This window comes from Suricata suricatta, chromosome 12 (genome assembly GCF_006229205.1).
Source record: "Suricata suricatta isolate VVHF042 chromosome 12, meerkat_22Aug2017_6uvM2_HiC, whole genome shotgun sequence".
Lineage (NCBI taxonomy): Eukaryota > Metazoa > Chordata > Mammalia > Carnivora > Herpestidae > Suricata > Suricata suricatta.
This window is the reverse complement of record NC_043711.1, coordinates 48,256,080-48,282,335: the sequence shown is the minus strand read 5'-3', so window position 1 is coordinate 48,282,335 and position 26,256 is coordinate 48,256,080. Positions and strand designations below refer to the sequence as shown.

The 26,256-nt window shown below is 40.2% G+C and overlaps 1 protein-coding gene across 7 annotated transcripts in view; it reads left to right on the top strand.

Annotated features, from left to right (window-relative positions):
- Positions 1–24,291, top strand: part of MITF (melanocyte inducing transcription factor) — a 219,790-nt gene extending 195,499 nt beyond the window's left edge. For 4 of the 7 annotated variants that reach the window (XM_029917342.1, XM_029917341.1, XM_029917348.1 and 1 more), the window contains exons 6-10: positions 2,618–2,735; positions 5,642–5,716; positions 11,501–11,576; positions 15,114–15,261; positions 20,689–24,291. In XM_029917342.1, the coding sequence (XP_029773202.1) occupies positions 2,618–2,735; positions 5,642–5,716; positions 11,501–11,576; positions 15,114–15,261; positions 20,689–21,090 (819 nt within the window). In that variant the 3' untranslated portion in view covers positions 21,091–24,291. The remainder of the gene's footprint in view (positions 1–2,617; positions 2,736–5,641; positions 5,717–11,500; positions 11,577–15,113; positions 15,262–20,688) is intronic. The other 3 variants (XM_029917344.1, XM_029917343.1, XM_029917347.1) reach the window with 1 other exon arrangement.
- Positions 24,292–26,256: the final 1,965 nt, after the last annotated feature.

Genomic DNA, 26,256 nt, shown 5'->3' with positions numbered 1-26,256 from the left:
AGAACCTTGGCTTTCCTGTCAGAATCAATTAAAACAACATCCACAAAGTGCTTTTCTAGTTCTGTGCCTGGCCCAGAGTAGGAGTTCACAAAAAAACTGTCCCCAGCACAATATTCTGGCTGGCTGTATGCAGCCAGCTCCTAATAGGCAAGTATTGGAAAAGCGGCCCGAGTGGGAAATCTTTTAGAGAAGTAGGTAGATGGTTATAAGCCGCTTTTTGGACTGGAAGTAATGATGTCCGATAGTGGGGTGCCCGATAAGGCATCTTGTTATAGAGATTTTGATTCATCTCCCTTCTTGTTGGGCACTGCTGTCAGTAATCTTTTCTGGAGTTTTTAGCTCCCTCCCACCCCATTTCTCTCAGGGCGGGCCCCAGTCTTGCTCTTTCTCCCCATCCCCATCCTGCATGTCTCTCCATCTGTCTGTCCACCTCTCTCCCCCTGTGTGTACATGTGTCTCTCTCTTCCTATTTCCACCCCTCCCCTGGCTCTTTGTCTCTGTCTCATTCCCAATTTTTGTTTCTTTTGCTCCGTGTCTGTCTGTCTCTGTCTCTCTCCCTCCCTTCCCTCCATGTGATTCTATATTTATTTGGTATATGTATGGACATTTTCCTTTAGAATATGTTTAGAAAGTATGTTCTTGTCCTGGAAAAGCTTCTAATTAGATATCTGCTCAGTGTGAATCCTTTGGTGACTTAGAGGTTTTTTTTTTAAAGCTCTCTTGCCTATTAATTTTCCCTAACAAATCATCATAATACAAATGCATGTCTTGCTTACAGTTTGGATTTGAAAACATATTAGGTATGATTTGTTTTTCTAGAGGAATGGAATTTTTTTTTGGCTTGTTGCATTGAATTTTTGAAGCCATATTCTTGGTTTATTAATACTTAGTAGTTCCTCTAAAATCTGAGACGCCTGAAAGAGAAGAAGATAAATCTTTGGAATCCAGAGGGGTTACCAGAAATCATAGCAGCTTTAGAAGTTTTGATGCTCAGACTCTTTACAGTGCTGCACACCTTTCCTTGTGGTGTCATAAGTCGGACCAGAGTAGGACTGAGCACACACAGGGTACAACTGCCCCTAAGAAGGGGGCCTACTTCAAATAAAACCACTAAGTAAAAATGACAGCTAATAATCACAGGCAGTTTTGATCAGGTTCTTAGCTAGAGGGGCTTGAATTGTGGTTCAAGGACATCTTAAGATATCACAGCACGTTGTTTACATGCATCTGCGTGGTGACATCGGTGTATTACGTTTTATTTACATAATAAACATCCTGCCTTCAAAAAGAAGCAGAAGACTGCGTGGAAAAGACAGAGACGTGTTCTGCCGATCTGTCTGTCCCCCCCTGCCCTCGGACCCCACTCGTGTTAGAGCGGCTGTCCTGTGTACCTGTCGGAAATTACAGCTCTCCCACATCTCTTTAGTTTGGGGTTTAGTTCATAGAGGACGTGTTTAGAAGCCATGATGGATAGAGAGTCGAAGGCTACCAGTGAAGGAAAGCACATCTCTCTCTTTATTTTGTGAGATACTTTTATCTGCATGAGAGTAGCCACTGGAGAAAGTGAAAGGTGAAATCTTCGGTGTCCTCTTTCCTCGACACCTCTGGTTGGTAAACATTCACTCTTTCTTCTCAGATGTAGAGTAGAACTTAGAGTGTATAGTCGAGGGTGGGAAGGGTTTAATGATGTCTTTTTTATTCAGTATTAATAGTTAGAGGAGGTGTTTGAATGAAGCTGGGAGTGGGCAGTTTCTGCAGTGGCAGAAGTGAGGTCACTTGACTGTGTCCCTTGTGAAGATTCAGAACTTTGTGTCAGCCGGCAGGAAGAGGAAATGCCTGCGACCCCTTACGGCCACAAAAAACGGGTGCCTCGGACACCCACGGTGAACTCCTGCAGGGACACAGCGCTGTGGGCCGAAATAAGTTCACCGCTTCAAGCTACTCAATTCAGAACTGGAGACAAAGTCTTCAGCTGGCTTGAGAAGCCTAATCCTTTCCTTTTTTTTTTTTTTTTAAAGTGTGTATTTTGTTCTTTTATTAAAGTCAGTGGGCTCCCTCTTGTGGCTTTGTGAAAGATTTCACTTTCAAGAAAAATAGCTTTTCTTTAGCAATAGGGAAACCGTCTCTTTGCCAATAGAAAACACTTTTCAGTGCCTTTCCTCTGTAAAAGTGCTCTTTATAGTAAAGAGAGATAAAAAGGGAGAGGGAGGAGAAAGCACTGACTTCGATGGAAACCTGATTTGCCAGGTAGAACCCTATTTTAATGGGAATAGCCATCATTTACTAAACATCTAGTGTGTGCTCCTGGATGTGCTAGATAATGAGTTTGCCACATTATCCATTGTCTAAATGTGCAAAATATACCATAAGCTTATAATATAACCATCTGTATGGGTGGGAGATTCTGCATCCTTTCTTCTCTCAAAGGGAACAAGCTAAGGCGACCATGTATTTAAGTTAGTGGAAGGGTAAACATGTCATGCTTTCCTGTTTAAAAAAAAATGACTTTTTACCTCCAACCATTTCTTTGAAATGAAGTCTGGGATAGATATTGGTGCTAGCTGACTACCCGAGGAATTGTTCAACAGTTCGTTTCTGTCCTTGTTTCTCTCTCTAGTTACCGGTCTCTGGAAATCTGATTGATCTCTATGGCAACCAAGGCCTGCCACCCCCAGGCCTCACCATCAGCAACTCCTGTCCTGCCAACCTTCCCAACATAAAAAGGGAGCTCACAGGTAAATCCTGGCAAGAATGCCTCTTACTGGGGATTTTCTGTTAGTTTTCCGACAAAACACAGTTATCCAAATTGTGACCTCCAGACTACTAACAGTTCGTAGACGTGCTTTTTTTTAGGTCTATGCGATGGTGAAAACATTGAGCGCTATTTTAGGTGGAGGGTTTATACTTGGAAGTCCTGGTTTCCAGGTGCTGGGAGTTGGGGCTGCTCTCACCCCGTGACACCATTAGTACTCCGTGACACCCACCGTTGTGTCTTCGGCTGCCGTCCTCTTTGGGGTGGGGGCACTAGGCAAATGTCCTTAACTCGGTCTGGTGTTTGTGCCAAGCCCAGAACCATCTGAGTTTGAGAACCGGTCTGAATTTTTCTCGGATACACATTCAAGCCCACAGTTGTCAGGATTGGGTCATTTCTTACATCTTTATATGCCTCCTGTTATTTTTGCTACATCATGTGCAGAAGATTTATTCCACAGAATAAAAGCATAGATTATGAAACTGAGCAATGGGTATTGTTGGTTCCTGAGGCAAGTGTGAAATTACCTATCTCACCATTTTGTTTAATGCTTTAGGGAGGGCATTTGGCCATTAAAACATGATGAAACTACATCAGAACTGACATTCTATCTTGCGGAGCTTTATGGCCCTCACCGCATCCTTCCTTTTAATGTTGGGTCCTTGCATCTTGCAAGATTACATGAACACACTGAAAATATGGAAAATATATTTGGTGCACAAACTTCCTGTTTGTTCAAGGGTATCTTTAAAAAAATACTTCAGAGGATTGTGGCAGGAGAAAGACATTTTAAAAAAACATTGATTTGATTTAAAAGAGATAATTAATTGGGGCATGTGGGTGGTTTATTAGTTGGTTAAGTGTCCAAGTTTGGCGGTTCAAGAGTTCAAACCCCACACCGGCTCTGTGCTGAGACCTTGGAGCCTGGAGCCTGCAGCCTGCTTCGTATCTGGCGTCTCCTTCTCTCTCGGCCCCTCACCTGTTCACGCTCTGTCTCTTTCTCTAATGTAAATAAACACTCAAAAACTAATAATGTTTTTCAATGAAAGAGATAATTAATATGTAAAACCCATTGGAAGTCAACAAAAAGTAGGAACCCTACCAGGAAGGAAAAGTATCATGAAGTTCTTAGAAAATAATGTTGAGTTCTGTACCAAATAATGATAAAATGTGGTTAGCAGGACATGAACAGAATTCTTACAACTTAAGTGCAAAGTGGGTTTTGAATTATGTGTTTGATTGGTTCTTTGAAAACTAAAAGAAAACAACAGAGGCAGGGGGTGGGAATGAGAGAAATAGTAAGGGGTAGAAGTTGATTTTTTTTAAAGAAAAGAAGCAGATATTATGAACTATACACCTCCAGAATCACTGTGTATCTTACAAAATGACCAATCCAGGCAGGAAAAGGAGAAATAGACAGGAATTGGGGTTCTGAACACTGGTAGTTTGAGGGGGAGCCTGATGTAGCCAAAAGCTTAGGAGTCAGATTTGATGGGGGACAGCGAGGGGGCGTAATTCTCTTTATTAAGTTTGGTTTTCCCTCCCGTGTTAGGGTCTGGCCAGGAAGCAGAGACCACATGGTGATTTGAACAGTGGAGATTTAAAATAAAGAATTGTTAACCAGCTCCTTAGAGAGGATGAGGCTGCAGGGGGGTATCCAGGCTAGAGAAAGAAGCCCCTCCACCCGCCCCCAGGCCAAGAGTCCACCCCCTTGGGGAGGATGTGGGTGAAGCTACCAGATGGTAGGGAAGTTCACTGGGTTGCCTTGATCAAAGCTGGTCCAGAGTTGGTGGGTTGAGGTTGACAGGCAGAAAACCATGGTGTGTGTCTGGCAAACTAAAAAATAAAGGGGAGGAGGCGGGGGAATAAAGAGAGAAAACCAAAAATAAGATAGCGAAGTGGAGGGTGTATGAATAAAAGCTGTCCGTAACGCTCATGTGAGAAACAAATAGAAAATGATTTGAACTTCCCAACTGAAATAATTTAGCTTCTGAATTATTTATTTGTACATAACAATACACGCATTATATATATACATATATATACACATACATATATATGTATATACACATATATATGCTTTAGTGGCTATGAGCTATGCTAAAAACATTTCTATTTTCGGGTAAGATTCTGAGTTAAGGTAGTGTAATCTTTCAGATACCACTTCTGAAAAGGAAATGACAGAGGTTCCAGAATCCCAGGATTATTAGTCAAAGGACTGTCTTTCTCGTGTTTTGGGTTACTGTCCACAAAGCTGCAAAGTAATCCCTCCTCACAGAGAACTCACAAGAGTTGCTATGCAAATACGTCTTTTCCAGTGGAGCTGCCACAAAATGCCTCAGAACTCTATTCCTCTGTTGGTTTTTATAAACCCAGACTAGGTAAATAGTTACTCCTAAGGATCATAATATCATTCCAGCAGGTTCTGTTGGAACCTGGCTCCCAGTTCTGAAAAAGTGAATCCATTTCCACCAGTGTGGTAGCTTCTGGACCCAGTTTTTATGTCGATGTTACAAAGGCCTCGAAGAAATAACCTCAAAGTTCTGTTGCGTGAAAAGAAAATTTCGTTCCTGATAATAGAATATCAACAGCAAATTCCCATAGTTCTCTGGTTGTTTATTTTTCCTCTTGTATGTTTGTAACATGTCAGACATCTTTGTTACTGGTCTTTTACCACTTTGTCGAAGCCAAGTCTTTGCGTTTATTTTGTAAGTATTGCTTTGGAAAAAATGCAAGCCTTTTAAGAATCCTAATTTTAAAAACCCTCTTTTGATTGTTAGAATCTGGTTGGATAGGCGTCCATATATTTAGAAAATAAAGTGTTTTGTAGTAGATATCATTGTGTGCCTTGAACCGTTCAGTTTCTAATTGCTTCATTCACGTGCACAGCGTGTATTTTTCCCACAGAATCTGAAGCGAGAGCATTGGCCAAAGAGAGGCAAAAAAAGGACAATCACAACTTGAGTAAGTTGGTTTTATGTTCATGACACTTGATACTGGAATGGATGTTCCCCCTTGCATCAGAATTGTTTGAAACCCTATGAGGGGAGGAAATTCTTATCTGTAGATGTTATAAAGATATAACTTATGGAAGAACAATTGTTTTTCAGAGACGCTAACATATATCTCCCCATATTCTATCTCCAATCAACTTGAGATTTTTCCAGTATTCTGAAGAGGATTTATTTTATGTGTTTATAGTAATGGAGTGTGTGTGTGTGTGTGTGTGTGTGTGTGTGTGTGTGTGTGTTTGGTGAGAGGGAGACTTGATCCCCAACTACCCAATTATACGTGTTGCTCACACTGGAACTTATTAACAAAAGGGGATGATGGGATCACCTTCTCCAGTGAGATTTGAAAGAACAAAAATAAAACACCTGGAAGGATGTCAGTGGGTGAGGTGCCCTCCCAAATTTCTGACATTACCTGTGACTTAAAAAGAGAAAGTCTCCTGACACTTACAAACCCATTTAATTTACTCTTGATCAAATTTTTCAGCCTTTTCCTATGAGAACTTAAGATTTTATTTCATAAATAAAACGAAAAGAGGCTTCATAGTTAAAAAGAATTTTTCATCTCTCGGCCTTCTGTCCTCTTCTGCCTAAATTGAGTTTTAAGAATATAAGTTATGTGTAAATGCTTTGTCCTCATAAAAATGACAGAATGAGACCCGAATTTAAAATGATAGAATAAAGCTAGAATTCTCCTCTGATCCGTAAAAGTCGTCATTGTTGGTTTGTTGGTTTGTTTGTTTGTTTTCCAATTTGCTGTTGATCTTGCCAGTCTCTGCCCATGTGTTTAGGAATACACGGACATGCACACCGAGCCTGGATAGTGGGCTTTCTGGTGCCTGTTTTACCACAAGCAGTATCAGGTTATCCGGATTTGTTGCTGTTTGCATTTTTATACTCAGCAGTCTGTCCTGAAGAACTTTTGCTGTTGTTGGTATAGGCGTGTCTCCTATTTATAAACTATTGTACAGTATTCTGCAGCCTGGCTGGGTGACATTGAGTGATCCTCCTATTGCTAAGTGTTGATGCTACTTCCAGTTTTTCCCTGTTCTGAGCGATGCCACAGTGAGCATTTGCACATGCGCCACTCTGTGTACAGGGGACTTTCTTTCTCCAGGTCTGGTACTGAGGAAAGGAATCGCTGGGTCCCAGAGGGGTGGGTTCTCTCTTTTAATAGATACTGCCCTTCCCGGTTCCCATTTCAGCTGGGAGAAGCTCTGCTCCTTTTAACCCAAAGATTGGGACTAATGTTTATCAGATCTCCTCTGGTTTCAAGTAGTTGTATTCTAAGTCATTTCTTCTTTCCATGTAACTTAGAATTAAGATCATTAGGCGTTACCCAAAACTCCACCTAACTGACTTGTGGAAAACGAAGTTGGATCTTGTCAAAAAATGATAGCTTAGGCACCTGAACTGTCAAGTTTAGGGTTGTCAGTAAAATATAAACATGATTAGGCCATACTCTGAGGTATGTAAAAAAAAAAATCTTAAAATCTTATCTAACCACTAGAAATGAATACTCAAGGGGCGCCTGGGTGGCTCAGTTGGCTAAGTGTCTGAGTTCGGCTCAGGTCATGATCTCACAGATCGAGGGTTCGAGCCCCATGTCAGACTCTCTGCTCTCAGCGCAGAGCCCACATCAGATTCTCTGTCTCTCTTTCTCTCTCTCTCCCTCTCAAAAATAAATAAACATTAAAAAAAAATGAATAGTCAAGGTTAGATTGTCCATTGACATAGCTCTTCCTCTTCTAAGAACTTACCTTGTAAAAGTAGTCACCAAAATGTGCAAAATAATACATTTATTTACTCATAACTATCTATTGAGCCATCATCATTGTGTCTGAGGCATTTTTCTATAGAACTGAACTGGACAGGCAGGCTTCTGACTCTTATGAGCATCCATTTGAGTCAAAGGCCAATGGAATAGATGAGCAAACAAATATGTTAAGGTGGTGTTTCCAGTATAGAGAAAAATCCACGATAGTAATAAAATACATATGTGGGCACTGACCAAAATGTTCATTCTACAATTGACAGAGGGAGAAATTGGAAATAGTCTAAATATTCCTCATAGAGTATTTGTAAATATCTTGTTGTATATCCATATAAGGGATACTCAATGGCTCTAAAAAGAATGGGGTTGGTCTGTTTTACCTGATTTACATGAATGTCTACAATATATTAGTGAGAAGAGTAAGTGGCAGATAATATACTTATTATCATCTCATCATAAAAAAAGAATACAGTAAATATGAGTGTGTGTGTGTGTGTGTGTGTGTGTGTACAGATGTGTGCACGCAGGGAGAAGATTAGGAGTTTGCCTTTATCATTGACAATTTCTTCAGGCAAGTAGGTGTTGCATGGTGTAAAGAGTTGGCTTTTACATTTTCCTTTATGCACTTTTATATGTCTTGCAGTATTTTGCAAATTGATATATCACTTTTACAATAAAAAATAATTGGGGAGGGAAGGCACTAAATTAAATGTCAATGTCTAAATGTTGACAGTAAATTATGTCAACAGTATGCTGTTAAGTGAGAAAAGATAGATGCAGAATCAGTTTTATTGCAATTCTACTTGAATTCTATCATTCTTATCTGATACTTAGTATTGAGGGTCTTCTGAATGCCAGGCTCATATGGGTACTTGGAATGCAGCAGTGAATATATCTCTGTCTATATCTATATCTTTGTATCTATCTATCTATCTATCTATCTATATATTTATATATAGAGATATATAGGTGACAGAGCCTTCTATCATTTGCATATTTCATTTGTTTATATATTATAATGTATACTATACATTTAATATAAAACATTTTGTTTATATAATTATATTGTTATGTTACACTATTATATTATTATGTTGTGAATCATATGTAAGAAAAAAACAAATGTAATTTGCAGATGGAGAAGGTTCTATGAGGAGACAAAGGACAGGCGACAGGATAGGGTGTCAGGATCAGCATGGAGGTTTTAAATAAGGTGGTCAGAAGGCTCGTAGGTAAACTTGAGGGAGGTGAGGGCAGAATCATGCAGGTATCTGGGGAAGAGTGTTCCAGGCAGGACGGACAGCCGTATAAAGTCGTAAAGTGGGGAGTGGTTCTGGTTTGGTTGAGGAATGGCAGGAAGCCCACGGAGCTGAAGGGACGTGGGACACATGTGAGATGTGACAGAAGATGTGGTCAGAGAGGGAGAGGAGCAGAGCACGAGGTAAGAGGGATGGCAGGCCACCAGATCCTTGAGGACTTGGCTTTGGTCCAGGTGAGGCGGGAAATGATTGGTGGGCTTTCCGAAAGGGGATGGATGCTCTGACCTAGGTTTAACAGGATCCCTCTGGCTGTTGTGGTCTAAATAGACCAGAGTGGAAAGGAAGCAGTGGGTGTGGCTGACAGAGATTGTAGTTAGGAGAACTGCAGTAATTCTTAGGCAAGAAATGACGATGGCTTCCATCAGGTAACAGTGGAGGTTGAAAGTGGGCAGATTCTGTAAATATTTTGAAGAGAGAGCCAATGGACTTTGATGATGGGTCAGATGTGGGAAGTCAGAGGAACAGAGGTGCAGAATTGATTCCAAAGTTTTGGCCCAAGTAACTAGAGGGATGGAGTTGCAGTAAATGAGGTGGGAGAGCCTCTGGGTGGAGTCGTTTGCACATGGAAGACCAGGAGCTTGTATTTTGAGTCTCAGGGCTGCCATTAGACCTCTCTGTGGAAATATCTAGTAGTCGGACATATGAGTCTGGAGGTCCAGGGACCTGTCTGAGCTGGAAATAACAGCTAGTCACTAGTGTATGTGTGGTGTAGAAAACCATGAGACAAAATGAGATCATGAGTAAGTGAATATAGATCAAGAAGAGTCCCAAGAACTGTGCCCTGGGCAGGCAGCATGGTTAGAGAAGAAAAATCATCACAAAGGATATAAAAGAAACTTAGCAGCAGTCATATCTAGATCATAGGGGACTTTTACTTCACTTTATGCATTTCAGTGCTGTTTGAATTTTTCTGACTGTTATATGCTTGGAAAAGTAAGAAAACATGTCATGCTTTAGAGTTTTGGCGGAGGTTAGCTAGAAGATCAGAAGTCCACAAATTTCTTCTTTAGAACCAGTGAGTATCAGTATTTCTATTTTATAAAAGTTGAATGGTAAGGCAGTACTTTTAATACCTGATTTAATCATAGAAGGGATCCATCTGCTAAGAAAAATACAGGATGTGTTGGGAAAATAGCATATATTATTTTCCTAAATGTATGGAGTACTAGTAGGTCAAATATAATTATGTTTTGGGTTATATGCTTAAAGTAAAATATTAACGTTTTAATCCGATTTATTAGACCTTAAGTGATCTCGAATTTATTTGCCAGGGTAGGTAAATTAGAAGCATTTATTAACTCACCTGCTTTACTGTCTCACTCTCCCCTAAAAAGATGATAATTTAGCTAAACATGCAACTGAATTGATAAAATAGGGATGCTATTAGGATGCATGTTGTAGTTAAACAAGCTAGACTTAACTTCTACCATTGTGTTACCCGATGCTGTACCCACTCAACACATTTGCCTGTTGAACACTTGAAATGTGCTACTTCAAATTGTGCTCTAAGCATAAAATAGACGCTGGATTTCGGGGTGCCTGCGTGACTCAGTTAAGTGTCCGACTCTTGATTTCAGTTCAGGTCATGCGTCAGGCATTGTGCTGGCAGCACAGAGCCTGCTTGGGATTCTCTTTCTCGCTTCCCTCTCTGCCCCTTCCTCTACTCATGCTCTCTCTCTCTCTTTCAACATAAACTTAAAAAACCTTTAAACATTATAAAATATACACTGGATTTCAAAAATTTAGTACAAAGAAAAGAATGTTAAATATTTAATACTTCCATAGCTTACATATTGAAGTGGTAGTATTTTGGGTAGATTGAGTTTAACAAGGTATTAAAATTAATTTTCCCCTTTCTTTTTACTTCTTCAATGCGACTACTTAGCAAACTTTAAATTACCAAAGTAACTTGCATTGTGTATCTGTTGGGAAACACTGGGCCTAAGGCAAGGAGTTGTGTACAACCTGTAGTCTAAGAATGTTTTTTAGATTTTTAAATGGTTAAAAAAAATCAAAAGAGGAATATTTTATGATATGTGAGAATTATATAAAATCCAAATTCTGGTATCCAGTGCTTCTTGTTAGTAGACTGGCATTGCAAAAAAAAAAAAAGTATCCAGTTAATATTATCACATTTTGAATGTTGTCAGTAAACAAAAGAAGTTTGCTTTCTCTTCTGTTATCTAAGTATCTACGTAACGTCTTCCATTTTGCCAGTTGGCCCCTCTAGAAGATGCTGGCTGCCTTGGGGCCTGCCAGCCCTGAGTGGTCAGGGTTGAGTTCAAGCTGTTTTCATTTGCTGCTGGTGTCCTTATCAAGTCCCTCATATCCCCCACAGTAGTTTTGTCATTTATCATTGAGGATACTTAACTCCACTGGCCAGGTATTATGGGATCAGAGGAGAAATTACAGTCTCAGGACTTTGTAAATGATAAAGTTCTGTACAAAGGTGGCTCATTTGTTTGGCAGCACTTAGCCTCAGTCCCAAAACCGTGATCGTAACGGGAAATACTACGGGAAATACGGATCCGGGTTGTATTGCCTTGGGCTGGCCAGGCTAATGCTTACGTGGCTTTAAAGAGATATGCTTCATGTGTATGTGGTGCTGTTACTAACCGTCCCTTCCTGTGCTCTTTTCTTGAAGTTGAACGAAGAAGACGATTTAACATAAACGATCGCATTAAAGAACTAGGTACTTTGATTCCCAAGTCCAATGATCCGTGAGTACAATTCCGTGTTAATCTGCGTTGTGTATTTTTGGGGACCTTAATGTTTATACATATGTTACAGAAAGGGCACAGTTCTAAAGCCCAAAGTCAGGAAACATGCCCTGCCCCGTCCCTTTGGTTCCTTGTCTGGTATACTTATCCCTTGTTAGCCTCACCAAACTGAAATTTTGAGAGAAATCAACTGAAATCTAATAAATGCTTACGGGACGTAAGCTGTTCAGCTTTGGATACGAGGAAGTGGCTTTCTGAAATCTGAGGCTCCTTCTTAATGGTTCGTGCAGGATTAGAGATTTCAGTAGCTGTTCAAGCAAGAGCTGGTGACTCTTTGCTGGAGCTCACACGGCCCCTGTGGGCGCTAAGAGCTGGTATGGGAGACTGCACATCTAACATTCAATAGCCAAAGGGTCAAAAAAATTTTTTTTGAAAACTTGCCTGCCCTTTGTATGCTTTACCAGTCTAGAAAGAGGTAAATGTTTAAATCTCTTTTAAGTACAGGTCAGCAGATTTGGATTGCAGCTTTCAGTCTCTGCCCACCTTCGCCCCCTCCCCCCTCCTTTCAGATGGAGAGAACAGTTATAAAGATAATTTTCCTGCCATGTCAACAAGTAGGACAAGAAGTACACAATTTTTATCCACTAGAAAGTGGCCGTTTGACAGAAGAGGCCAGAGGATATATATGTTTTTCGTGGGCCCCAGTGGCATTGTCTGAAATTAGCCTTTGAATAGGACCTTTTAGCTACTGAATAAAATGTAAAGATGAAATCAAGCATTATTCATGCAAGGCTTATTAAATTTGCTATTCACGTTATTGTCAGGGAATTTGTGACAAAATAAAATAAAATCATGGCCCATTGTAAGGTGGCTTTGATGAATGTTCAAGCACAATTTCCATCATCCACATTTTGCTTTGCCAGGTTTCAAGGAAAAGCCATTTTGAAACTCACAACATTCAAATTCTCAGTTCTGCCGCACAAATTTATCCTACTAAGGGGCTGCGACCTTCATTTCCTATAGTCAGTCTTGCATGATAGTTGAAATTGAATTCCCATTTTCCTGTTCTTTATCAGCTTTCACTTTTTAGCATATTCTTTTAAACTGTACCATGTGAATCTCTTTAGCAACATATTATGAAATTATGGGGCTGCAGTGAAAGCCTCTATTTGCATATCTTCTTTCTCTATTGTATTGGAATACTTATGTGTTTATAATTGAAACTGATAATGATCTTTAATTGTAGGCATTGTTTTAAGATAAATGGACTATAATCTCTAAGGGGGTTTTTCCCTATCCGGTTTCTGGAACAGGCCCTGGACACAGAGACACAGCCTCGTGGACCAGGGCCTCACACCCACATGCTCTCCACCCCGATAGCAGATCTGCTTTCGTTGATTTTATATATTGGGAATCTTTATAAAGTTCTGTGTGGAGAAAGGGTTGGTTTCATTACAAGAAACAAAAAGTTTGAAAACCCTTTAAGCTTAAAAGCATAATTGATTGACTGGATGTCACAAGGAAGCAAAACCTAAGACAATTGGTTGAAATAGTCACTTCTTAAAAACTTGGCAGCTGGGGCGCCTGGGTGGCTCAGTCGGTTAAGCCTCTGGCTTCGGCTCAGGTCAGATCTCACGTTCGTGGGTTCGAGCCCCGCGTCGGGCTCTGTGCTGACAGCTAGCTCAGGGCCTGGAGCCTGCTTCCGGTTCTGTGTCTCCTTCTCTCTCTGCTCCTCCCCCTCTCATGCTCTGTCTCTCTCTGTATCAAAAATAAATAAAACATTAAAAAAAATAAAAATTAAAAACAAAACAAAACAACTTGGCTGCTCACATGTTTCCACATGAGTTTTTCAACTTCCTGGCCTAGTTAAGGCATCTTTCATTATGGTTACATTGCTCTCTGGCTGCTCAAGTGTCGGGTACTTTCATCTCAGCCCTGAGTATTAAACAAGTCCGCTCCATGCCCCTTCTTTCTCAGCACAGCTCCCTCCGTAGCCATCTTTGGTGCCCAGACCCCAGGGATCAACCCCAGGGAATTCTCGGGGGAGGGGGGGGCTGTAAGTCTGCCTCTCGTGGGAGGACTTGTGTTTTGTTCTTCATCCAATCCATATGAGGATCAATTACTTGGTGACTTGTTTAATGGTTCTCCATTCACACATCCCAGCTGATACTTCTGATCTGCCTTGAATGGCTACAGATGATGGAGTAGAGAGTTTTCATACATTGGGTTGTTTCTGTTTTGTTTTGTTTTTCATTGTCTTCATCATCATCATCAGGAACACTGTCTGTGAAAGAGCTCAGATTAATTTAAAGTACTACAGAAATACCACTTATGTAATTATAATTTCATTCTTAATTACTTTTCTGGAGTGCTCTAAATTTTTCAGCTCGCATTTACCTACATTTTAATGGTGTTCTTAATTTTCTTACATATGAATACATTACAGCCACAGTGATTAAAAATGGAAAGGTACCAAGCTCAGGCTGCCTGACTATGAATTCCAAAACAGTCCCTTACTAGATATGATCTTGGGGAAGACACTTGAATTCTTGTACTTGATTTTCCCCATCTGTTAAAAAAAAAGTCGAGGGCCAGTGGATCAGAATATTCCTACCTTGTCTGGTGGTTCTAAGAACTCAGCCGCATAAGAAGAATGGTACTGTGGTTTAGTACATGAAGTCAAGAGCCAGATGCTCTAGGCTTACTGGCTCAACGCTTCCTAGCTGTGTGACCTTGGCCCCTTTACCTCTCTGTGCCTTTGTTTCCCAATCTATAAAATGGGGATATCAGTGCCTAGCCATTGAGGTAGTTATGATTATATGAGCTGTTAAACACCTTAAAATGTACCTGGCGCATAGTAAATGCTGTTTAAAGGGGGCCATGGTAATTATCCTGTTGAGCCCTTAACACAGTGCCTGCTCGTCATTTGAATTGCATCCTAAACTTTTCGTAGCACATTCATGTAACAGGCCCCCTTTGATTCCAGTAACATACCTTCAGTACTGCTCATACATGTGTAGCATCACCATTTTATAGATGAAGAAACTGGGACAGAGAGAGGTTAGATAACTTGACCATGACTATTCAGGAGAAAATCCACAGTCAAGTAGTAGGATCTCACGGAATTTTTTTTTTAACTTTAGCTTATTCCGTCTATCCCAGTGAGTTAACTCTGATAGTCCTAGAAACCTGTAACTATTCAAGAGAGTTTTTAAGAATACCAATTTTTGTCATCAGCAGACCTAAGTGTAAATCCTGACTCCATCTTGTAGTAGCTCTGTGACCAAGGGCAAGGTGAAGAGTGTCTTGTTTCCACACATGCATGACATCCCTCCCTTTGAAGGTGCTTATCTGGGTTAAGTAAGGTAATGTGTAAGAAGTGGGTGGACAGTGTTCGGCACGTGGCAAGCACTCGATGAATGACAGCTGTCATCAGCCTGCCATTGTTACCATGCCTTTAGAAATGGGGTGCACTGCATCCTGAGTTCTCCGTGTGCCTCCTGTTCTGAAACAGGCTGCCTCTTGTCTGTGTTACAGAGACATGCGCTGGAACAAGGGAACCATCCTGAAAGCCTCCGTGGACTATATTCGAAAGTTGCAACGAGAACAGCAGCGTGCAAAGGAACTTGAAACCCGACAGAAGAAACTGGAGCACGCCAACCGGCACTTGTTGCTCAGGATACAGGTACGGGGCACGTACCCAGTGCCACCGACGTGGAGGCGGGAGGAGAGGCTGACTAACAAGCCATGGTGGACTTGACGCACTGATCTTAATACAGTAGATACTTGTGGTTCATGGGCTCCCTATTTGTGAATTTGCCTATGTGTTAAAAATCTACTGTAATTCCAAGATTCACATTTGGAGTGCTTTCATGGCCATTGGTGGACGTGCTCAGAGGGGCGATTTGGGTTAAAGTTGAACAAGGCAATGACTCACACTATAAACGGGCATCCTTTTTGTGGTCCTTAGTCCGCTGCTTTCCCCCCCCCCCATTTTTGTGGGTGAATTTTGCCCCCCAAGTATAGTGCTGAAGTTGTCTGGTGTCCAAAGCACGAGAAGGCTGTGATGTGTCTAATGGAGATAAGTTTTCTTCGTATGTGAGTCACAGTGCTGTTGGCTATGAGTTTGATGTTAATGCATCAGTGTTATATATTAATAATAACAAGGTGTCTTTAAATGTAAAACAAGGTTATATGTGGATCAGTTGATGAAAATGTTGTGGCTGGACACTCACGACTTAACCCCCTATTTCCTCTGGGAATAATCATTTGGTATTTACTAACTCAGGGTTCAGAGTAACTTTATAGAGCATAACTGTCTTAGTCTAGTTCGGCTGCTGTAACAAAAATACTGTAGACTGGGTGGCTCTCACAACAAGCATGACTTCTCAAAATCCTGGAGACTTGGAAGTCCAAGATCAAGGTGAACATAGATTCAGTGTCTGATGACAACCTGCTTTCTGTTTCATAGACAGCTGTAGTCTGTAACCTCACTGGGTGCTAACATGGCAGCGGAGGGGGGGAGCCCTCTGATGTCTCTTTCATAAGGGCACAAATCCCATTCGTGAGAGCTCCACCCTCCTAACCTAATCACTACCCAATGCCCCACCTCCAGATGTATCACGTTAGGTATTCGATTTCAACATAATAAGAATTTTGGGGAGAAGAGGGATACAAATATTCAGTCTATTGCAATAATTACCTCAAATAATGAGAACTAACTGTAGTTGTTAAATTCTAAGATGCCTTAGGATTTGGTGGGGTTACGTAGTCTCCGGTCAAAGCCCCTGTGTGTAGGGAACTTGAGGACATCCAGAAGATCTTATCATCAAGATAACAAATTTTAGAAATAGTTACAGATAATGAAATTATACCATACATATCTATAACTTACGCTATTCCTTCACAGACAGAGAAACACTAAGTTTAATTGTGAGTGGAATTCATCTGTTAGCCTGTGTACCTTACACGTGTGGAGGGTGAGGGGCTGTCTTTCTGTAGGACCAGCTTTTGGTGCTTCTCTCAGGGACTCAGGCCCTCAAGCTGAGCGTACACATAACTTCCTCTGAAACGGTCTTGAAGAAGAGAAAGAAAAGTGGACTCTGCTAATGACCAAAGGAATTTGCAGAAGTGATTTTCATTTACCTGCTGATGTTGCATGCAATCCAGCAAGAAGCCATTAACAGAACACATTCTTCTTGAGTAGATGGACCCACCTTTTACCATTTTTTCAGGTGTCCAGTGCAACTGTTTGTGAAACACCAAAGCAAAGCCTGACTGTTCACACAGCATTGGGCTTCATCTGGTGGTGTTAATCCTGGACACTGAACCTCTTTAACAGATTAATTCATTTATAAAAAATAGTGTCCGATCTTTTGAATGCCACACAATAGTGCTGACGTTTCCATATGTCACTTCTCTCATTTCAACACAGTGATCTTCAGCCCTGGGTCAGGGCAGCAGAAGACGATTCTCCTCTCGGGGGTGCATTTTAGGATGTTCATAGGACAGTGGAGGTTGCTTGTCTTTGAAAAAAATTTTTTAATCTTTTTTTTGGTTTTCGTTTGTTTTATAGTCAATCTCTTCAATAAGTAGGCACAGGTCTTTTTCTCTTGAACTTACCCAACCCCGTTTATAAAAGCAGCTTTTACTAATATGTTATTTCCTTATACAAATGTTAAAACATAGGGAGCATTTTGAAAGAGAAGCTAGGTTTTGTTTTAAGCTTCCAAACATGTCTCTTCATGTGGAATGGAATATTGTAAAATGTGAGGATTGGAAATTCCACGGTGATGATGTCTTGGGTTTCTCCCAATGACAGCGTGAGGCAGCCTTTCGAACTTTTACATATTATGGAAAACGTTTTTAACTACGAAAGCTCTGCTGTGCAATGAGCCTGAGTTCTCCAGAAGAGATTTATCACATTGTTTAGATATCTGGTAATGCTTTAATCAGCTGATAAACATTTTTAATTGAAAAACAAAAGATCAGAGTAAGATGTTTGCCTCTTTTAATCAGTTTTTTTTTTTTTTTATGAACTACATGTGTGGGGAACTGTTCTTATTAGCACATTGGTGTAGATTTACAATAGTGCATGGTTTTCACCTTGGGCCTAAGGGCTTCTTTTCATTTTTACTCTAAGTGATGCATGCAGAAATTTTCACAGAAGAAAGAGCATGAAGCCTTCATATCATTGGAACTGTAATTTTATTAAACAGCCCAGAGGTTTAAAATGGTGCCAGGAGAGACTTGTGTTTCTGGAGATTGTGCTCAGGAACATGCACATACTTGGGTGACATCTCGGGCTCCCGTCTCGTACTTGTCATGCCCCCAGAGAATGATCTTGCAAATAGAATGATCTTTACTACAGACTGAAGGTGGCTTTTCAGGAACATGTGTGTCGAGACTCGTAGGCAGAGGTTGGATGGCCGGGCCACCTTGGAGGCTACTCTTGCCTCCTTTGTGAGGCAAGGTGATTGGCTTCAAATTTATTTTCTGTCATTATTATGTTAGTGTGTGGCAGGCTTAGAAAGGATCGTCTCGGCATGGAGAAGCAGAATGCTCACAGAGAATAGTTGGGTTCATCTTAAGAGGCTCCAGGGATACTCAGGAAGAACGCCAAGAGCTTGCTGGGAAGGCATTTTGAGATAGGGAGCCAAGGGAGGCGAGGCTCAGACACTTATGAAGTGTATTAGTCTGCTCAGTCTGCTGTAACAAATGCCACAGGCAGGGTGGTTTGAATACCAGAAACATAGCTTCTCAGGGGTCTGGAGGCTAGAAATCGAAGGTCAGAATGTAGGCGGAGTTGGTTTTTCTGTACTTCTCTTCGAGGCTGCCCTTTTCTTGTGTTTTCCCATGATCTGACCTGGGTGTTTCTCTCTGTCCTAATCTCTTCTTCTTAGGAGGACATTGGTCCTAAGGATGTTGGATTAGAGCCCGCCCACATGACCTCGTTTAACTTAATTACCTCTTTATAAACAGTGTCTCCAGGGGCGCCTGGGTAGCTCGGGCTTTTGACGTAAGGTTAGATCATGATCTCACAGTTCATGGGTTCAAGCTCAGCATCGGGCTCTGTACTGACAGTGTAGAGCCTGCCTGCTTTGGATTCTGTGTCTCCCTCTCTCTCTCTCTCCCCCTGCCCTGCTCTCCTGCATGCGTATGCATTCTCTCTCAAAATAAATAAACATTAAAAAAAAAAAGTAAAACAGTATCTCCAAACATAGTCACATTCTGATATGTTGGGATTAGGACTTGAACCTATGAGTTTTTCTGTTCACCCCATAATAGGAAGGATGTGAAGAAAGCGTAGAAACAAATTATTCATCCTCCCCATAAGAACTTCCTTTGGGGATTAAACAAACAAGCAAAAACTTCCCTTGACCTTGGTAAGATGAATTAAGTGATGTTTCAAACCTAAGTTACTTGTGTAGAACTTTTGCTGCTACTTCCCAGGCTTTATTAGCTCACGGTACCCGTAGGGTTGTTTTTTTTTTTTTTTTCACTACGCCCTAGACCAAAGAAATTTCTACCATTTCTTTGTTAGGTCCAAACAGCGTATTGAATATTTAGGTCCTAACAACTTAGCAGCCATTTGAAATTATAAAACCTATAAACTGAAAGAAAAAAATTGCATTTTAATTTTATTTTTAAATAATCACACTACTTACCACATATGGGATGCGTGTGTCTGTTGGACACACATGGCTTCTTTAGCCTCGGAATCCTATTAAACAGTGCCCCCTCGTTTCTCACTCTTTAATTTTCATGCAATTCTTAATTTTTATCACAGCAACCCTTGAAGACCCGGCTTTGCAATGACTGTGATGTGATGGAAAATAATGTAGCGCCATTTAATGGTGAAACTGTGAACTGTCTTGAATTTGGTAGTTCTCTGAGTAGTGTGCTATTTCCCTGGGTATTTAAAAAATTTTTTTAATGTTTGTTACTTTTGAGAGAGAGAGAGCGAGTGAGGGAGGGCAGAGAGAGACACACATACAGAATCCGTAGCAGGCTTCAGGCTCTGAGCTGTCAGCACAGAGACCAATGTGGGACTTGAACTCACAAACCACAAGATCATGTCCTGAGCTGAAGTTGGACATTTAACCAACTGAGCCACCCAGGTGCCCCTCCCCAGATATTTAAAAATGTCTCAGTGCCCTGGATGTGTGTGTGCACAGTGGAAGGACCCCAGAACTATATTATTTACCAAATGTTTTCCTTTAATCTCACATTTTGAAATTTTACTTTTGTTTATTTTTTAAAAGATATTTTAAAAAATTATCTTTGTGTATATTGATATATGGGAGAGACCATCTTTGTTTATTAATAGATAATGAAATGCATAAGCCACTTAAAAATCCTGTCCTTATATCATCAGTGGTTCCTATACTCTACTTTAAGAAATAGCATTTCTTAAAATTTAAGAGTTACAATTGAAGAATTGAAATTTCTTAAAAATTAAATTTTTTTAATGTTTATTCATTTTTGAGAGACAGAGCGTGAGCAGGGGAGGGGCAGAGAGACGGAGACGCAGAATCTGAAGCAGACTCCAAGCTCTGAGCTGTCAGCACAGAGCCTGATGCCGGGCTTGAACCCATGAACTGCGAGATCACACCCTGAGCAGAAGTTGGGTGCTTAACTGACTGAGCCACCCAGGCATTTATTTATTAATAATAAATAAATTATTTATTAATTTAAAAGATCAAAATAATTGTTTTGATAATGTATTTTTTTTCTTTAAATGTCTGATTCTTTTTTAATACTTTACTTTTTAGAGAAGTTTTAGGTTCACAGCAAAATTGAAAAGGTAAAAACATATTCCCCATATCCCTCTTGCTCTCCCACATGTACAGCCTCCACCACTGTCCCCATCCCCCACCAGAGTGGTACATTTACGGTCACTGATGGTCCTACACTGCACAACATCATCCCCCAAAGTCCCTCTTTACATTAGAGTTCACTGTTGGTCTTGCACATCCTCTGGGTTTGAGCAAATGCAGAAAGACATGTATGCCTCATTGTAGTATCCTATACAGTACTTTCACTGCCCTAAAATCCTCTCTGTACTCCCCCCCCCCCTTTTTAAGCATCTGATTGTTTACTTTTATTTCAGGAACTTGAAATGCAGGCTCGAGCTCATGGACTTTCGCTCCTCCCATCCACGGGCCTCTGCTCTCCAGATCTGGTGAACCGGATCATCAAGCAGGAACCCGCTCTCGAGAACTGCAGCCAAGACCTCCTTCCGCACCACGCAGACCTGCCCTGTACGACGACACTCGATCTCACAGACGGCACTATCACCTTCAACAACAGCCTAGGAGCCGGGACCGAGAGCAGCCAGGCCTATAGCGTCCCCACGAAACTGGGCTCCAAACTGGAAGACATCTTGATGGATGACACTCTTTCTCCTGTTGGCGTAACTGACCCGCTCCTTTCGTCGGTGTCCCCGGGAGCCTCCAAAGCCAGCAGCCGAAGGAGCAGCATGAGCATGGAGGAGACCGAGCATGCTTGTTAGCAGGCGCTCCCTGCTCTGCACTGTCTGAAACTGCTTCCTTTCTTGATTCGTAGGTTTCATAATTTACCTGAAGGGGTTTTCTTGATAATTTTCCTTTAATATGAAAATTTTTTTTCATGCTTTATCAATAGCCCAGGATATATTTTATTTTTAGAATTTTGTGAAACGGACTTGTATATTCTATTTTACAACTACAAATGCCTCCAAAGTATTGTACGATAAGTGTACCGTATCTGTGAACTGAATTCACCCCCGGACTTTAGCTCTCTGAGCAAGAGGATTTTTTGCATCAGAGAAATTTCTGTCCATTTTTATTCAGGGGAGACTTGGTTTGAGATTTTTATGCCTGTGACATCTTTGGAAATTAAATGTAAAGTTTAATGGAAAGAATGTAAACCAACCAAAAAAAAAAAAAAAAACCCAGAGAGAAAGAGATTGAGTAAAGAAAAGGAGAAAAGAAATCCACACTAACCCTTTTTTATTTTGTAAATGTATTGATTCATCGGTACTGCCTTAAAGATCCAGTACCTTTCTAACACCATTTAGTCTTTCTGCTGCAAACTATTTAAGGCAATACAATAGTCTGTAAAAGAAAAAAAAAGTGCAACCAATTTCATGAGGATTGTCTGGTTAGAAAATGTAACTGCTATACTATACTTAGGTGCGAGTGAAATTGAAGGGTTAGAGACCACGGCTCTGAAACCTGGAGTCTAATCTTGCTGTCCTTCACTCTCTGCTCTGTTACAGTTTCCGTCATCAAGGAGTGTGATTCAGTTTTCCATAAGATCTGTTTTATTTTGAAAAGGAATTACATGTCCTCTCAAAGGAAAATACTGAGGAGCCCTGAAAGTCGTCCTGTTTTTTGTTTTTCTTTCCCTCTTCAATTTCACTTTTGATAAGAAAACCAAACTGGGCACATTTCTAATCGGCTTTCCTATTTTTATTTTTAAATTATGTTTTCCTGTTCATTTGATTTGTACAGATTCTTTATTATCATCGTTCTTTTTCAATATGTTTGTATTAATTTGTAAGAGTATGCATCTTAAAATGGCAAGTTTTCAATATTTTTACAACTCACTGGTGGTTTTCCGCATCCTTTGTACACACGTGAAAGAAAACTTTTATGCAAGGTCTTGTGTTTCAGGAGAGCTTTGCGAATATTTTGTATATTACAGTCTCACTCAGAACTGTTTTTTCCACACATGTAAGGTGTAGTATTAATAGGTTAAAACCAGCTTTCTAGAGAGAATAAACTTACATATTTATTTTTAGTGATACAAAAGTAGCAATATTCTTGGAGACTGATAACCGTAGCGTTAATACGCCCATTGTAGTCATTTAAATTGGGGTTTATTTCAGCAGACTTGCTGAATTGTTTTGAAGGAAAGAAATACTGTATTGGCAAATTACTGTTACTCGATGACAGTGTTTTAACAAGCAGCAATGTTGTAAGTTAGTCTCAGTGCATTATCTTGTGTAGTCCTATGCAATAATAGTAGTGTTACATGTAATCTATCTGGCCTACGTGTTTTACACAGCTGACATATGGTGTTAAGAGCCAGGCTGTTGAATGGAATTTCTCAGCAGCAGCCTACAATTGAATAGCAAGTGGCATAAAGCATATCCATTCAGAATGAAGTGCCTTAAATATAGCAGTAGTCTTTTTTGGACTAGCACTGACTGAACTGTAATATAGGAGACAGTTTCAAGATGGTATCTATAGTCAAGAAGATCATGGAGCATGGTGCCTATGTAGACAATATAAGAGCTTCCAATTTTCCTTCAGATATTTTTAATATCAAATATATTTTAGTGACAGAGTGCCAACTTCTTTCATCAGGAAACCTTATTCAGGAGGTTTTTTGTTGTTGTTGTTGTTGTTGTTGTTTTTTTAAAGAAAACGAGTTTAAATATCAAATCTGAATTGGTGGATGGGTATTGGAAGGTTCAAAGAGGAGGTGCGATTGTCAGGTGTATGAATGGGTGGCTTCTGTGGAAATAATCGACTGCATAGTTCCCATGCACGTTGGGCAATGAGAATCCTTGGAAACATTGATGATGCTATCAGTTTTATAGCTTTATTACTGAAGGGGGTAGGGAAAATTAATTCCCATTCTTTCAATCCCCTTAATTGTATAGCTCTTTTCCTAGAATAGTGATGCAAATCTGCATGAACAGCTAACTGTACCATAGTGTTCATTGATACAATCATAGCATTGTCTATTTTTCTCTTCATATCTCTGTGGGGGGAGGGCAGCTGGGTGCAGAAGTCAAAGATTGCGAGGGGATGATGCTTGTTTTCTTTAGGTGATCTTGAGGGTTCTTAAAAAATGGAGCAAGGTTTACTAGCCCCTGGCCCAGGGAATGTGGCCAGGGCCAAGTGACCTCATAGAAAGCTCTTTTGAGAGGAAGCATGGCATCTTGTACCACTGTCCTGACTTTTGCAACTCCTGAGCTCACTGTCGCCTGCTTCCCCATCCCCCTCTTCTTAAGAGACAATTTCTGGGATTGGCGGGTGAGTAAGCCCAGGAGAATGCTGCAGCCTCGGGGGTGGTTTTATTTATTTCTTTTTTGCCAAATCGAGTGTGGATTTGTTGTAGGGACTAGTTAATCCAAGAAGCAGTGGTTTCGGGTCACCATTTGTGATGAGAGAATGATCCACACCACTCCCCCCATCCCCGAGAGCAGACTGGTGCCTCGGGGTTGGGCCTCCATATGGAGGGACCAAAATGCCAAACTTGCCCACCTGCCTCTGGGTAAGGCAATGGAAACACCAAACCTTTTGACTTTGCCAAAAACCCTACAACCAACCTGGTCATACATAGGATGACAAAGTTCTTTCTGGTTGTTTTTTAAATAATAAAGCAATAAGAACAAATAAAATACATAGGAAGTTAAGAGATATAAAATAAAGCACAAAGGAATGCACTTATTAATATTTTTTAAAAATGCACTGGGGAAAAGTTGGTGTTGATAACAGTATATTTAAAAACCCTATTTCTTGAAAAAAATGACAAATGACTGTCTCTCGCGGACGCTTGGTACTGTAATGTTAATAATATAGTCACCTGCTGTTGGATGCAGCAATAATTTCTGTATGGTCCATAGCACTGTATATTATGGATCGACATTAATGTATCCAATGAAATAATTGAACTGTTGTTCTTGATAGCCTCATTAAAGCATTTGGTTTTTCACATAGTGGTGGCCAGTTTTTGTTTTTGTTTTTGTTTTTAGTTAATGATAATCTTGCATATTGCTTGCCTTATCAGAAATGATAGCACACAGTTTCTTCTGATTTAACGAATAACAAATTGCATGAAAAAAATTTTAAAAGCCAGTAAGTACTTTTCTGGTTTTAAATGCCATTCTAAGATATTACTTTTTGGTTTTCAACATTTTTTGATTATGACTTGCACTCAAGTGAACTATAATTATACGGCTTTTTCTCCTCCTCTGAATTTGGGGGAGATTTTAAACTCCCAGATGCCAAGAATTCATTTTACATATAGGAGTTTTATTTAACGTGTTAATGAGAGGTGGCTTCACAAAAAGAGAAATTGTCAGAGAAGCCCTTGCATATTTACGAAAAAGATACTGGGTTTTTTAAATACAAATTTACAGTAATGAAAGCTTAATATACCCAGGTTGCCAGCTCCTGGCTCTATTTTTTTTAAATAACAGTACTTAGGAATCATTTGATAAATGTTGGATTTGACTTGGGAAGTGTCAGACGAAACATGTCTTTATTCCCTAGCTAGACCTTAAACTTCTGCCCTCTTTAAAACATATTCTGGTTTAACCTCTGGAGAAAATGAGCAAGAAACTTCCTGTAATGCTTCTGATCTGATTGTCAGCTTTTTCTTAAATTTGATTTTTTTTCTACTTAAATTGTAATATACAATAATCAAACCCTTTCTTTTTCAGAGTTATTTGAATTATTTATATTTTCCATAGAAATGTGATTATGTGATGCCCTAGAAACGTGTTAAAGTAGGAAGATTGCCTCTCTGAACAAGAGGTTTTCTGGGAAACATTGAAAGCAGGTAAGTTGAAGTTTGGAGCTCTTCATTGCAGGAAGTCTACAGCAGAACCTTAACACTGACCTGTCATTTGTCGGTTCACATTCACATCCTTAATCTCTAGCTTCCTCCTGCTGGAAGAAAAGAAAAGAACACATACCATGTGTTATAGCACTGTTACCTCATCATCAGGCATTTGCCTACAACTTGTATAACGTTATTTCGTATTTTTTTTTTTATTAAGTGAACCCACGTAACAAAGAAACATCCATGAAGTGACGGAACATGGACTGTCAGCTACATGTCCTGAATTTGAATCCTGTCTCTCTGCTCATTCCCAGAAGTTTGTGATTTTGAGCAAGTTACTTAGCCTCTCAGTGCCTCCATTTCCTTTCCGTCCATTGGCGATAATAGCAGCTACCACGTGATGGTCTTGTGAAGTCCATTCAGAGTAACAGACTGGATGGAAGCTTTGCTTGGTGGCACGTAGTAAATGCTCAGTAAGCGGTAACTGCTTTTCTATTGTCATAATCACCTTCATTCTTAAAATGGAACGTGCTCCCTGGACTCCTTCAAATCATCGTATGTATCAGTGGTGGCATGTGCTGTTTGAAAAACACTGCATGTTAGCACAGAGCTAATATTTGTGTGAACCGGCAACGTGACAGAGGCGACAGGGTACGTTAGAGAAGAGGACCCCTCACTGTATCTAGGACCCTGGATTAGACTATTTTAGAGAACAGTAAACCCAATGTGTCACCTTTTAAAAACATCATCAGCACAAATGACCTAAAATTTAAATGGTATTAAATATGTATAATCTGCCCGTGTGCCTCTGCCATGAGAATAATTATGCTATATTAGTCCCAGAAAATGTGCTTTGCTGAAGTTGAAATCTCTATTATATTCCCTAGAGAATTAAACTTTTTAATCCTTTATGATATACACTCATGTTTTGCATCTAAAGAGTGGTTGGTGTCTTGCCTATATCCTATCTGTTCACTTTCCTATCAATATTTAAATGATCTTCAGGTTTTTATTTTCAATTATACTTCCATTTGATGACTTCTTTGGAATACCATCTGAGGAGTTAATCTTCATAATCCAGCCAACATAAATGAACCTTTAGAACTACCCTGTTTTT